General features: G+C 47.0%; 3 protein-coding genes across 3 annotated transcripts; 2 read left to right on the top strand and 1 right to left on the bottom strand.

Annotated features, from left to right (window-relative positions):
• Positions 1 to 6002: 6002 nt before the first annotated feature.
• AO090009000658 (uncharacterized protein) lies at positions 6003 to 8450 on the top strand (the record flags this gene model as incomplete). Its single annotated transcript, XM_023236218.1, has 1 exon — positions 6003 to 8450. The coding sequence occupies one exon, from the start codon at positions 6003 to 6005 to the stop codon at positions 8448 to 8450; it is 2448 nt and encodes an 815-aa protein (XP_023088746.1).
• Positions 8451 to 9386: 936 nt separating this feature from the next.
• AO090009000659 (translation initiation factor 6) lies at positions 9387 to 10486 on the top strand (the record flags this gene model as incomplete). Its single annotated transcript, XM_023236222.1, has 4 exons — positions 9387 to 9421; positions 9578 to 9649; positions 9701 to 9787; positions 9862 to 10486. The coding sequence occupies 4 exons, from the start codon at positions 9387 to 9389 to the stop codon at positions 10484 to 10486; spliced, it is 819 nt and encodes a 272-aa protein (XP_023088747.1).
• Positions 10487 to 11241: 755 nt separating this feature from the next.
• Positions 11242 to 14410, bottom strand: set2 (SET and WW domain protein; the record flags this gene model as incomplete). The annotated part of the gene is made up of 5 exons (XM_023236229.1): positions 11242 to 11901; positions 11959 to 12039; positions 12093 to 13711; positions 13822 to 13875; positions 13927 to 14410. 5 exons carry the CDS (start codon positions 14408 to 14410, stop codon positions 11242 to 11244), a joined length of 2898 nt encoding a protein of 965 aa, XP_023088748.1.
• Positions 14411 to 15543: the final 1133 nt, after the last annotated feature.

Raw genomic sequence — 15543 nt, forward strand, 5'->3', positions numbered from 1 at the left:
ACACAGTGTGTAGGAATAATGTGTAAATTTCTGATTAACTTTTCTTGCGGAACGGGGCGCACCTGTGATATATCTCTTGGATCTATCACGCGTAATTATTTTCGCCAGAGGACCATTCACACATCCCCCATGTACACTTTGTAATTCGAAGCCTACTAGCAACACATCTCCCACAAGACTTAATTATGGCAACGTTGGTCTCTGAAAATACTAACTATAAACAGACTTCCTATTGCCATTGTTGTAGTATCTATAGTGTTAATCGAACAATAACAATATCATTACCTGTCTCCAGATTCTTCAGCTCTTGACCCAGTCCCTCAGATAATAGATATATCACATCTATGAATCGGGGTGTTTATCGATATTATCCATTATCTTGGAATGTAACTGGACGGTCAGACCTTTAAGACTGTTCCGGCAACCTGGAGATCGTCCCGCGTATTTCACCCATGAAGCCACCAACCCTTGACAAATTCCCTTCTGGACGTGTTCCACGCGCTAGCACATCCTGTGAGAAACATACAATAAAAATGTGGTTCCAATGATTCTTACTGACTCAGAGGCATATTAGTGATGATTGCCATGGGTGCAAACTACTTGGCTGTTGAAAGGGATGCATCAACAATCAGTCCCATCATAGATGAACAAGATTTGTTATCCTGTGCGAAACCTAGGAAGTGACTAGTTCTACATACAAGGACCAGACAGCTTCACTCTGGTGGTTGAGAGGCCTTGTGTCATTCCAATATATAGGGCCTGAGCAATTCATGTTCCAGGGGAGGGCTTCTCTTTTACCCTCTCCGTCTATCTTTTCTTTTCTTTCTTTTTTTATTTTTCATACCCCTTTGGTTTCTCACTTAAAATAGGAGCTATCTGGAATTCTATCTAGACCTTCTAACGAAAGATAGCGCGATCTGAGAGTCCCAACTAGGTGGCACCGAGATCTACCCCTGTCACTTTAGCCGTAGTCTTTGCATATGCGATATCCATTCGGACTGTTGTATGCGTCCCAATGCAATCACCTACGGGGAACTTCTTCCCCCCGCTGCCCTCTACCTAATTTTAAATAGATAGACTTCAGGCTCTCCCGCTACTTTTGGATATAAATTCTCGCTCGGACATATATCTTTCTTACTTCCACAGTATTCTAGTCACGGTTTGATCTCATACTCACCTACGGCCTGCCCTTATTCTATGCTTTAATGTTACTCCTACTTCATTTCTGAATGGCATCCATAAAACTGCCATGAAAGCATTTTTTAACCCTTGATGATACCCCGGGCTCCTTTGTCATATACTGTCTTCACCTACAACATACACCATCTTAAGCTGTTTCATTCTTCAAGTACAGCGACCCTATATACACTCGAATCCGACACCGCTGTTCATTGGATCCCTTGGACCTTGGTATACCCTCGGGTTTATTCCTTGACGAACGCCTACGCCTGCTTATTTTCCAACCACCGCTATGAATTTCAATGTGGCTCGACCTTCTCTGCCATGCGTACTAGGGGGAGCATCCTTCGCGCTAACCACAGTGGTCACCATTCTCGACGGTTTATGCTTGACATCCTTCAAAAACTTCTCGTTTAATGTTCGCTCGATCGAATCTGCCGTCACAGCCCTGAGCGGAGCGAACTGTATTGTACTCATTGTTACAATCTTATTTTGGCTGACAGATATCAACAATGAGAATATAAGACAATTAAGCGCGTACCGAAGGCGCGTATATTACACCCTGATTGTCTACTCAGCTATGACTACAGGAGTGACTGCCGGAGGTATAGCATGGGGCACGACACAGGCCATTATAGAGCAACAGAAAATGTCACTTGGTCCAAGACAACGACTATTGCTGGTGACTCGTATTGTCATATGGGCAATCTCTGTTCTTACCCAGGGCCTTTTCGGTGGGCTTCTCCTAATGACACTAGCAGAACAGAGCAGCCGCAGCAGATGGTCAACCTCGCTATCTCACGATCTTGATGCCCTCCACGGACATTTAGCTGAAGACAACGGACTGGAGTCAACAAAGCAGCCGCAGCTTGTAGTTGACTCACCAAAAAAATCCACAGATCGAAAGCGGAGCTGTGATAGTTCGATTGCGATCCAGAAATCTACGTCATGTGCTACGCGCTACTCAGGCCGAACGCTATACCAGCAAGATTCAAAACACAGTTCTGTTGATCTCAATCCGCCAATAGCCTATCCTGAATGCGCTGTAATGCGCAATACGTTCAATGGCTATCTCTACGGACATAACAGTTACGCTGTGGGAGGCGATGGCGACGCTGGGTCACGCAAAATGCAGGGGAATAAACAAGAGTTTGGGTGCTCTTTGGATACTCTGCGACGGCAAACTTCATTAAGGAGGTCATCGGATACGTCAAGATCACTTCAGCCAGAGGTTCCCAGCAAGGGTGGTCCCCCAAAACTAACGCTATCCGATGAGAGTAATATCCATCCACTTTTTCGTTCTAACAGTCCAACCCCCCCTCCTACAGCTATGCCTGGGACCACCGTTGTTGCATCTCCGGCGGCTGGACAAATCATCTCTATGAAAACATTACATAGGATGAAATCGACCAATTCACTCCGGTCCTACACTCCACGAAGTCGGTCACCCCTGTTTGAGCGAACTGGTCAAGCCGGCGAAGAAATACATTCAAAATCAGGGCTAAGTGATGGGCGATGTGAGCTCAACAACGACCAGACATTCACAATACCAAATTTTGTCATGGCTGCAGATTTGCGAAGGAGTATAACACAGTATGAAAAGAGGTACGATTTGATAGAATCCCCCAATGAAAGTTAGGGGTCGGTGGTTTCAACCTGAAGATGTCATTGACTTATGTCTTTCCTTTGTCACAATTATCCTTATTTTGTTATTAGATATCCCAGGTGTAGTACGTCTTTTGTGATTAGCATCTAATACCAATGAAGAATCTCTAGAAGCAACTGAGTGATAATAAGAATCCCCCCTATTCGCTACGGCTCGATCTTGAACCTGTTGTGCTATGGCTGCCATGGCATGAATCAGTACCGTGCATAGCTATATTCTTTCTGGTCGATATGGTTATACAGAGTAATTGATTCGAATCCCGCTAGTAAGTATCATGGCAAGCCCTTTCCAGAATTCAACATTTAGTCAATGCTCAGAGGTTTGTGTCCCAATGCCGTCTCAGGGCAAGGATCATGATGCACTGTACAACATCCTGTAACAAACCAGTTTCAGCATACATAGATGCCATTAAATATTCCAGCCGTGCTCTTTGAGATATTCCCAGCAAATCCCATGATATGAAATCCCTAACATGATTATGCATGACTGATGACGATGCTATCTATGTGGGTCCTCCTGCTACGCAGTCACCAATACGTTGTGATGGAACTGACGGTGAGGGTGGAGCTGCATAGTTGTATGCATGTTAGGCTCTCATGATATTATTGACTTTACTCATTTCGCAAAACCAGCACAATCAGAAATATCTTAAGACGGTGAGAGGGCATCGAAGAAATTTGCTCTGACTTCTTAACATGGTGCTCTCGTGCGCAGCTGCAACGGGTTTGCTGATAGAGAGCAATGACAGCCCCCACCTCTTTTCTGCTCTTTCCTCGCCTAAAACAGTTATGGAAGGGCACCGCGGTGCTCTTGCATATTCATTTGGACGTTCAGACCTTTCACCATTTGGAGGTTCAAGCACCATAGTGCTTAAGGAATTTCAAATCATTGAAGAATATCCTAGACTGTGTTTTAGGGATAAAGGTAAACTAATATATACTTCATATCACCAAAAAAAAATAGATTCCTTGATACGTGTTTCAGTTCACGATCTAATACATATATCTGTGCTCATATTTTACTTCTTGGCTCAATGCTTTGGCTAATGTTTCTTATTTACAATTGGGACAAGATATATCGGTATAGGCAAGATTAAACGTTTCTCGAAGTAGTTACTATCGCTGAACCAGTCAAGATAGATAGTGTTGTAGCTTCATAGAATGGATTTCAAAAGTCTGTTATTGCTTTCAACAAGGGCTTCCAATGATTTTAGGATAATTACCCTTCACAAAAAATCTAAAATCGATGAGATAGGATACGTAGGTTGTACCTTTGGCATAGACGGTATTGCACGCGAAACCATTTTTTTTTTTCTTTTTTACATCAGCAGGCAACGGAACTAGCGTGCGCAAACATTACCATACCACGAGTATTACCAGATGGACTAACCCGAGTAGGATGCTTTTTCTGGTTGGACTAACTTCCAGTAGGGAAAGAACTAAAAAACTACAACTTATTATCACCCTTGCATACCACAACCCCAGATCGTTTGAGGTCTCCTCTATCTCCTAAACCATTTATCTGCGTCGGGATTCCATTTTCACATACGTATTTTTCATCTCTTCCGAGTGGATTGAGGGGTTGAATATAGGAAGAAAGGCTTGTTTTCTTAACAGTTACTCACCTACATAACCTACTTGCTCTCTGCGCCACCCTGCCCTTTGGACTTGAGAGACCCAGTCAAATCCTTCGGCCAACCCGGTAATACGGCGACCAGACCAAACCTCTTACTCAGGTTGGCAGGGCACTGATGTGTACCTCTCTAGAATTCCTTTTCACCTTCCATACGTACTATTCAGCCCCGAAGTTGTTTGATTTCGCTTCATTTTCCCTCTCCCTTATTAACACAAAGAGGGCTCTCTACGTGTTTCTTCCCCCTAGAATCTGAAATCCTCTTTTCCTTCTTCATCTCTTTATTCTCCATTCCTGTTCATCCCCCACCGATCGAGCCGTTTCGAGTTCCCACCTATGAAGATCAACACACCTGGTGTACAAACAGCCTTCGTGATCTGATTTTCCCCTCTAGTATATCCTCGTCTCCCTTTCTCCCCTCGACCCTGATTACATTCTTCGGTTCTTCTTTTCTTCTTGTAAACCCTATTCCCCCTCAATTCCTGGTACTGCCGGAGCTCTCCAGGTTCCTCGTACAACCCGTTCTGCTGCTTGACTTACTACTTCCGGCGACTAAATTCTACTTTACCTTTTCTCGCGGTGATCCACTTGGCCGAACCACTTTTTACTTCATCCACTTACTACTTACTACTTCACTACTTGCAACAACCCTCTCCGTCCTGTCGCATGCGCCGTTGCATCTAGTCTTTGGGTAAGTTAGCTTTCGCCAGCATTCTTCATTGGCCTTTCTACTCTTGCGCTCATCTCATGTTACTCACCCAATCTTCCCACCTGCGGTTCTTCCTCAATTAAAATGTGCTCTTGTCGCCTGTAACATATTCACCCACTCGGTGCTTCTGGCCATTTGCTCATCGTGTCCGCTCAAGCTTTTCACGCTCTTGATCGGTTTTTATCGCTCTGCTTTACCCTTGTATGATGACGCCCTTATTGTCGTGATGACCTCGAATTGCTATCTGTTCTTGATCCCCCTCCTCCCTCATATGTTCTTATCCTCTAGTATACGTGCGTTACCTTTCAGCTGGCTACATTTCACACCTCTTGTTTCTGACTGAACCTTCTTGTCAAGATGTTGGCCTGATTGATGTTGATCTCTCTCCGTCCTCCCCTTCTCTTTTTCCCTGTTCCTTTTTTACTAGCTTTTTGTTGGAGCCTTCCAAGGAGCTATTTCGTGTTAAAGCTCCACCTCCTCAGCTAACACTTAGACCTTCTCAGCAATTCTTCTTGTGAGCACGCCCTTGCTGACACCCGAAAACACAGAATTGCGATGGCGGGCATCAAACGTAAACTTGACTCCACCAAAGGGTCAGCTGCAGGGCCCACCGGCAGCGCAACAGGCGTAGGAGCCCCCCCAAAGACGCCCAGTAAGTATTACAGAGCACTGCTATCATCTTTCGTAGGTACTAATTGCTAAATAGACTCTACGGTTGGTGATACTGCTCATATCCGCGTGACACGGAGTCTACGTGCAAGTCAAGATGCGCGGGCAAACCAAACTGATAACAACAAGAACAGCTCAAACAACACAATGCATAACAAGAGTAGTAATAATCGTCCTTTGTCGCGTATAATCACGCTCAGTACCCGTGCTGCTCGAGCCAACAGCGCTGCAAGAAATGCATTGAACAATGCAGCAAGCAATGGTACGAATAGCCCATCGAATGCTGCTCGCGAGACCCGGGCTTCTCGAACCCGGGCTGCAGCCCCTGCTGCAGTTGCGCCACCCGCGGCCGCACCAAGTCAGTTTGACGGAACAACCTTGAATGTGCCTGAAACCCCGCGGTCTAAGAGGGTCAGACGAGGTCCGGTAGTCGAGGAAACTCCAAGAAGTACGAGACAGTCTGCTAGACTACGGTCCCACGTCAACATATCTGTTAACGAGAACGCCTCCGCTGAAGCAGCCATTACCAAACACTTTGAAGCAAGCCCCTCCAAGGGGGTTACTCCTAGTAGTAGGACTAGGAATAGAAGCCGACAAGCTGCGGATGCTGCACCTGACACTACTCAAAGTAGTGTGAACTCTAACGTAACCACCGATATGAGGCATCCGTCCCCGGAAGACATTATTCCAGAAACTGTCGAAGCATTTAAACAAACAGAAGACGATCAAGATCCGCATGTATCCATGGAATCGTCCCAAACTGTAGGGGAATTACCGACGGACTCCACGCACCAGGAGTACAATCATGAAACTGATGATATGAACATCCAGGAGGTCGAGGGTATGCCTAGTCCTGCGAAGACTTCCTGTTCATCTGGTTCTCGAAAGCGCAGATCTTCGGAGCCAGAAAACAAAGGAACTACGGAGTTTACTAGTATTCTTGATCTTCCTCACCAAAAACTGAAACTCGAGGATGGGGAGCTCGATCATACGGCAGAACAGCCTTTACAGGGCAGTGCCGTTATCAAAAATGTGTCGCGCTCCCCCGACGATGAAGCGGAAGAATCTAAAGTTGGCGATGAATCCCGTCAAATCACAGAAGATATTGAAGAATCAACCCCAGAGCATACCACAGAACCCATAATTGGGAAGGCAGTTCGTGGCGGGCGTAGTCGAGGACGAGGCCGCGGTGGGCGTAGCAGAGCTGCTGCACGCTCCGGCTCAAGCAAACGAGGTCGTGGCGCTGCTCGTGCTGCTCGTGGTGGGCGCACTGGGCGCCAATATGATCGATCAAGTGATGTTGAACACGACCGTTCTCCTTCCCCTAGTGCAGCCACCCAAAAGCTCCGGGATCGACAACGGGAACTGGACAAAGCATTTAGGAAGGTTGCAGCTGCCCAACGATTGGCTTTGGCTGTTTTAGCTTCACAGTCTCAGAAAAAGCTTTCCCGCGATAAGAACGCTCACAAAATTGTACCTGAGTATGAAGAAATTAACTCACTCCTAAAGACGAGGCTCGACAAGAGGTTGGAGGTTTTCCGCCATGAATATGAGCTCCGAGTTGAGCAAGAAAATAGGCTTTTCGCTGCTAATAGAGAAGCAATCGAAGAAAGATTTCGAGTAAGTCTGACACTTCATTTGATACTTTGCTTTTTTGGAGCTGCTGTTGATGACAAACGGTTACAGGCCTCAGCTCGGTATATCAAAGAGGAACATTTCTTTGCAAGTCAGGGAGAATATATGGCATTTGTGGAGGGCCGACGTGCTGCAGAGGATGATGAGCACACTGAAGTATGCCAGCTTTTGTATTCAGGATCGTTATGCAAATGCAATAGGCTAATATGGTCCCAGACTGATGGCTCTGAAACCGAGCCTGAGCGTGTTATTCCACCTGCAAAAGAAGTCGTGAGGGGTTTTAATTCTTCCTTTGTACGGAATCCCGCTGGTGCTGCTTCCTACGACCGTGCTAGGTATGGCTGGGATGATTTCGTCCAGCGTGCTAAGTTAGGCGATGATATCGACCCGCAGATGAAGGAGATGAGGGAAGCCGGACCGTTTGCTGGCTTTTCTGCCCGAGAAATCATAGACCTCTTACTAGAGGCGACTGGTATCGTTGAGGTGCGCCAGAAAGCTAGTGTGGAGACACAGCGCAAGCCTGCATTCCCTGATACGCGCCCGACAGCCTTATTCGCATTGGCTGATGTGGCAGCCGCTGAGCTCCCTCGTCCTACCATATCCCAAACCACACCGCGACTTTCGGCGCACAGAGCTCTCCTCCCGCAGCCTTCACAGGTGGCTCACGGGCCGACAGATCCTCGATCTTTTGTGCTGCCTCCCCCCACACCCCAACGGCAACAGCCCCGTCGGCTCCTCCCTGCCGGGCAGCAAATTCCGCCCATCAGTGAGCAACTTGGTCTCCCAGATCCATTCGCGAGCAGGGGTGGTCCTCCACAGCTTCCTCCTCCTCCGGGGTCTAACTTCCAACGGCCTCCACTACCTAATTATTTGGCAGGTCATCATCCACAGAGTTTGTATTATCCGGCGCCACCGCCGCCTACAGCTCCGCCACCTCCTGGTCCTCGCCCTCCATATTAGAGAGTCACACATGGACGATAGGACCTTCTGTTCGTTTTCTCTTAATAATGTTCTGTTGTCTTTTGTCCAATTTCGCGGACATGCTATATTCTTTGAATCTGTTAGGGTTTGATATACGGAGCTACGGTCTACTCTTAAAACAGTAATGCTGGTTCATGTCGGGAGTTATGTGCTGGTTGGGTGGTAGTTCTCTCTCGTTGCCTCTTCTTCTTTTGTTGATTTTATCCCCCTGATTCTTGAGAAGATTGGAGCGTGGACTTGATGTAATAGTTCAAGATAGTATTTATAGTGGATGATGGTATCATGCATACCCTGTTTGCAATCTTTGTATCAATATAAGTGCAAAAAGAATCGGATGTATTTTACACCCAAGGACAGAACTCGTTAATTTAATTTGATCGATTGAAAATCCTTAGCCAAACTAAATAAATAACTAAGACAAATAAACAAAAAGGAAGAGGGTGGATTGAAGGATGAAAATCTGACGAGAGTGAAAAAGCAGACCCACCCAGCATCAGAATGAATAATGATGACTCCTTCCATGACTCTTCGCCGTGACTCCGCCCCGATTGGGTCTAGTCCCGCGGGTGGGGTGGTGGGATTTGAGGCTGCTTTTCCTTTGCATTGATTCTTTTTTTGCGTTGCTTCGCAAAATCTCTCGGACACTTTAATTCTTATATTAGTTGACTGTTAACCGTCAATTGCCCCTACCAGAACTTTGTCACGGGTGCTGTTCATCTTCGCGCATTCCCTGTTCTCTGTCACGACCATCTAACGACAGTTTCTGCCTCTTTATCACCCACCCCACCTGACAGCTTCTCCCACCTTGCTTCTCGCTTTGTTCTTCGAGAATATATCCTGCCTCTTCCTACTACGAGTAATCCTTGAATTTTTAAATTGAAATTGTCGCTTGGACACGATCGAAATTTTTGAATTATGGCGGTTCGCGCACAGTTTGAGAACTCCAACGAGTGAGTGGAATATGTTGCCAAGTCTTTGAATGCGAAGTGGATGAAGAACAGAGAGAATGAAAAAAAAGGGGTGGGGGAAGGAAAAAGAAAACGAAAGAAAAAGAAAGAAGCATGAATGACTAGGAACAAGCGTTAACTGTGAGATTCACTATGCAGGGTTGGCGTCTTCGCTCGTCTCACCAATTCATATGCCGTTGTCGCTATCGGAGCCTCGGAGAACTTTTACAGGTGTGTGCGGTTGGATGCAGGCCCCGTAGAATAGTGAACTGACTTCCGCAGTGTATTCGAGGCCGAACTCCAAGATGTCATCCCCATTTGTCACGCTACTATTGCTGGTACTAGGATTGTTGGGCGTCTAACAGCGGGGTATGTCTTAAAGTCCACTAGATATTTGCTCTGGCCCTCATGCCATAGCACCATGAAACTCACACATCGAACAGTAACCGTAAGGGCCTTCTGGTCCCCACAACCACCACAGATCAGGAACTGCAGCATCTCCGGAATACGCTCCCAGACTCGGTCAAGATTCAACGGATAGAAGAGCGTCTATCAGCTCTGGGAAACGTCATCTGCTGCAACGACCATGTCGCCTTGATACATCCGGATCTGGAGCGAGAAACAGAAGAAATGTACTACCCCCACCACCACCATTGCTTCTTGATTACTATATGGCATGGAATGAAAGTGTTGACAATTTTTACCAGTATCGCCGACGTCCTCGGTGTCGAAGTCTTCCGACAAACTATTGCTGATAACGTCCTGACGGGCTCATACATGGCTCTCTCCAACCAAGGTGGTATCGTGCACCCCAAGACCTCCATCCGTGATCAGGACGAGCTCTCCTCTCTCCTCCAGGTGCCTCTTGTCGCTGGTAGTGTGAATCGTGGTAGTGCTGTTGTCGGCGCTGGTATGGTTGTCAACGACTGGTTGGCCGTAACGGGCCTGGATACGACGGCAACAGAGTTGAGTGTCATTGAAAGCGTGTTCCGCTTAGGAGAGATGGGCCCTCGCGGTGTCGGCATGGGCAGTACCAACAAGGAGAGCATTGTGGAGAGCTTCTACTAGGCTGTCGTCATGGGCGGTGTTATTATTTAGGATATATTCATTCAGAATTGCCGCGTATAAATGTGTATGCCTTGTGCGCATACATGTTTACAAAGCCAGATGCTCCTTCACCTTGTCTCTAATCCTTGATTACATATTGAATAGGATACGGTCAATAACGACCTGGTAATGACCTAGAATAGTACCCGGTACCTCAGCCATAGTCAATATAGAAAGTGTCCTGTACCCAGGGAAGTGGTATCTTATATAAGGGGTTTGGAGCCTGGTTATATGATTGGTAGAGATGTCCGTCTACCAAAACCCAACCCAACATATACTATTCCGACTACCATCAGAATAGAACGCACAAACGAATCTGAAGTCGACTAATTGTACAGGTTTAAATACTCGATTTGCTTCCTGTGTTCCAGTACGCTCCTTCTTGCTGGCATCTTGTTAAAAAGTATGCGACAGCAGTAGTGAGTATGAGGGGTATTGAAAGGGTACATAAGTCAAAGGGCAAAGGCAAAAAGAGCCTTTTGGAGTATAGAAAGAAAGAAGAAATGAAAAAGCAAAAATGAAAAATAGAGGGTGAGTAGGCAGGGAGGGAAATAATGCGAAGCATGTTTAAAGAAGTACGGACAAAGTATTAGAACCTGCTAGACCCGAGCCTAACATAAATGATCTGCCGGATCAAACTCCTTGAACACCAGCCCAAAATGCTGATAAAAATATTAAGTTGCTTTTTTAAAGGGGGTAGCTCGATATTCCCGTTATCATACCTTCCCTTCGATCTCAGGTTGAGATGATTTGAGCTTGTTCATATCCGTAATATACTCAGCTCTAGATGGTGATTGATCTATGGCGTGGTCCGTTTCTGGGGATTCACTAGGCATTTCATCGTCTGGTGGAGGGGGAGGGGGAGGTGGTGGAGTGAACTCGTTGTTTTCACTCCTACTATCAATATCATCTCTTAGGATTTTCTTTGCATTATCCATGTTTTGCGGGTCGTCTCCAGGACTGATTGGAGGCAGTGGCGGCGGCGTTGAGGATCTTTGTCTCTTCGAGGATGAAATGTACTCGCCCAAGTTGGAATCCTCTGCAATGCCTCCCTCTCTCTTTCGTTTTGTACCTCCCTGGGTTTCTTCTGCAGTCATGGGAGTGTCTTTCTCATCAGCTTTGTCTTCCTCATCATCGGACATCTTCACATCTAGCGCCTCATCGTCACTTGGAGCCTGAGGCGTTTCGACCTTCGAGTCCATTCCCTTCGCTTGCTTTTCGTATTTCCGTTGTTCGTAAGCTCGATGCTTTAGGACGGCTTTGTCGAAAAATTCCTTGCAGTACTTTTTGACTTTCTTCTGCTGCTTTTCACTGATCTTCGTAGGGTCCTCAACTCGGTTATTCTTGAAGTCAGAGTTGACCAGTTTTTTCGCCACCTATGCGTAGGTTGTATTAATATGTATGCATCGTATAGTTTAGACAATGGGACTTACATCCTTGGCGTAACGTTTCAAGTCCTCCTTTGGAAGCTTATGCTTGAATTTATCCACTACATACTTTATGTGCGGGAACAACTGATGTAAGGTTAGCCCTCTCGTTCATGTGTTATATATAAATTGGTACTCACCGTATTCTCATAAACCTTTTTTTGTTTATCTTCACTGTAACCTCTCCATTTCTCCTGTCCCTCCTTCTTAACGGGAATTGGTTTAGATACTTGCGGCGTGCCAGGCGTACCGCTTTTCTCCTTAGGCGTGTTCTCCTTGGCATTCATGATGCCATCGATAATGTCCTGCAGTGCTTTGTCTCTCGACTCTTTTGGAGGTGGAGGAGGCTGAGGCGCTGGCTTAGTTGGTCTGGTCCATGTGGTATCCCCACGCGCCGAGTAATAGTATGTCCGGCCATTCGATTCAGCGGCGAACCATCCTGTTGGAAGTGGGTTGAACTGACGACGAAAGGACCTTGGGCCGTGATGATGAGGGTTTCTTTGTCCGTACACCCCTCGAGTTTGAGCTGCAGGCCCCCGGGGGGCCTCAATTGACCGCGACCTTGACCGACTGCGGGACTTTGACCGCCGTCGTTGATCCCGAATAGTCTCCCGGCGTTCAAATTGATTGACAGCTTGTGCGGTAGCATTCGGGTCTCGTTTCATGCGTGGAATCCGATAACCTACCTCCAGGGTCGACCAGACTTGCAGAAGTGTAGCCGCCCTCTTCTCGACACGCTCGTCACCACAGCTCGTCAGCGGCTGGATAGTAACCTCTATTTTCGAATCAATAATCTTATTTCGTGTGAGGCGCGGAAACTTATCCAGGATATCCAAAATCTGCAGCACAACATTGAAATCGTCCTTCCACATGGTGAGCTGCGAATTGAGGATCTGGTACCCATGCATTTTCACCACACGATTGCGAACACGCTCGTCATCACAGCGTTGGATTCGCCCCAAAAGCTTCACCGCGATCCACTTCTCCTGACACTGCATCAAAGCCGCCATAACCTTGGTGACGCCATTTTCCTCCAAAGACTTCGGCTGGACACTATCCACATACTCTTCGTCATCCTCGCCCATCTTCTTCTTGCGTGGCCGCTTCGCCACCGCCGTATCCCAGCCATCTGCATCCTCGATCCCCAGGGCTTCAATGGTGGCATTCGACAACTTCGTGGCACGTTCTGTTTGGGTTCTCCCACCAATGAAGCCTGTACAATTCGGTTCGCCGCAATAGCAAGGTTGAGGATCAGCTCCGTAACGATCGACATTGTAATTAAAAACTAATTCCTCCCCGGCCTGAATGTCTCGTTCAGCAAATATGCCCATGCGGAGCTTCTCCCCAACTACCCATTTGTCGACATAGCAGTTTGGATTGCACGAGTGGTTACAGAACCGGCCTAGATTACCCCTCTTTGTCGCATCAACAAATTCACCTTTGCTGAGGGACATAAAATAGAAATGCTTGATCCCCTCCTCGTCATACTGCCTCATGCGGCGCCGGAACTGGCCTTCGTTGATAACTTCGCCTACATACTCGTAGATAAACTGGTGCGGTCGCAAATCGGCCTCGGCACGCAGACCGAACCCTTTCTTTTCCGTTTTGATCACGGCTACCTGGGCATACTCCTTTCGTTGGAATCTCTGATTTTGACAATCCGGTCCGCATCCACAATCGCCCACACATTCAATCTTGGTCGCCCGGTTGATACAGTCGGAATCTTCTCCACATGCCAGATTTTTTGAGAGGGCAGGTTCTGGTTCGCGTTAAAGTAGAATCAAGTTAACAATCATGCTGCGAAAATAAGGAAATCATAACGAGAATATAAATCCAAGACATAGCGAGATAAGGCCTAGGGGAAGTAACCAAGGGCGTACAAAGAAATTGGCATGCTTAGTATATTGCCGCTGACGCTCGATACTGATGACGCGCATTTGTACAGAAAGGTAGAAGAAAAAGGCCGTGACTTACCCCATTCTTCAGCACAATCACATTCCATCGCATGCTCAGTATATCCCATGTACTTGTTTGCATAAGTGCAACTGTCCATCAGCTCAAAGGACACCCGAGCCTCCGCCGTACTATCTCGGAGGTGCGAGAATAGTTGTGGTGGCCGCGCAACAACCTTCTGGGAGGAGCTGCGAGTCAGTTTAGGCGGCTGTCCAGGTTCTTGTTTGACAGTGATGTCGCCCCCGACTTTCTCCTCCATATCTGCAGTATTACTTGTCTCTTCTTCTTTTTTGACAGGAGTTTGGGAAGAGGAGCGTGATTTTACTGCAACGTCCATATTCTGAGCGGAGGGCGAGCGGGACACGCCATTGGTATCATCCTTCAATGAGGTGCTTCCGCCGTTAAGAGCGGGAGTATCTGTGGCTCTGTCGGGCTCCAGGTTCATCGCGGTTACCGCATCTGTTACGGATTCTGACCGACGGTCCGCGTAGTCATGAGGGGACATGACGACACGGACGACGCGCGCCGGTTATTGAAGCTAGTAGGCGGATGCGCTAGAGAAGGCAGAGGGTGTTTGTGTGACGTGGTAGTAGGTAGTCGGCGATGGGAGGTCGTGTAGGTGAAGAGAGAGAAAATGAGGGCGAAGGACGGCGAAGCGATGAGGGGGAAAGAGAGTGAGAGAAATGGAATAATTCGAGTTGAACCCAAAGTCAAGTCGAAGTCACCGTCAAACAACGTCCACGTTTTTTTTTCCCGCGGGCGCCAAGAAAATATTCATGAGGAAAAAGAAAAAAAGAATTCAAAGAATCAAGGGAGTGCCATTCTCGGACTGCCTCCATACGCTTCTAATTTGACTGGAGGGGGTTCTCTCAAGATCTTTTCCCAATTTCTTATTCACTATTGAATCATTCATAACCTCTTCCTAACTATTGTTCCTTACACCACCATGCACTTCCAGCTCTCTCAACATGTTGAAGAGGCATCCCGTTGAAGGACTGGATAGAGCCAAAGAGCTTCTATCAGAGCGACAGCGACAGGGCAAGGTCTCTTGCAATAAGCTTCATTGATTTGCTGGGGTAATTCTGACCCTTTTGCACGCATTTCACCATGGTGGTGTGGTAGTGATACGTAAAGGCGGCCACTACTCAGCATGACAGATGTCGCCAAACACCCTGTAATCTGTCACAGTTCTACCCTGCAGGTACAGGCTTTGTCAATTTCTCCTTCTATTGCATGCCTGTTCTTTCTTGATCCCTTGGCCTCAGTCTCGATCCATCTCATCTGGGAGCCATAATCTTGAAAGATAGCATTGACGAGTACTAACTCAAGCGAGTACAAACGACCATGTGCCTTGTAGCCTTTCCGAAGGAGAGCTAAATAAGTCAGCCTCCAAAAGTTAACCGGAAGCGGCCTTTTACTCTTGGAAAGGTGAAAACCGGGTGGCTACTTCGCGAAATCAAGGTGTATACCTGAAAAAATCAGAATAGAAAGAAGGTGACAAAGGGGCGAAAAGACAGGGCAGAGATGCGTTCCGTTAAGCTAATCAAGCCGCAATATGTGGCTACAAGCTATGCTTGTGTAATATGTAGATATTCCATCCATTCATTGGGCCATCTGCCACTCTCAGATGGGCTGGTT

This window comes from Aspergillus oryzae, chromosome 1 (assembly GCF_000184455.2).
Source record: "Aspergillus oryzae RIB40 DNA, chromosome 1".
In the NCBI taxonomy this organism is placed as follows: domain Eukaryota; kingdom Fungi; phylum Ascomycota; class Eurotiomycetes; order Eurotiales; family Aspergillaceae; genus Aspergillus; species Aspergillus oryzae.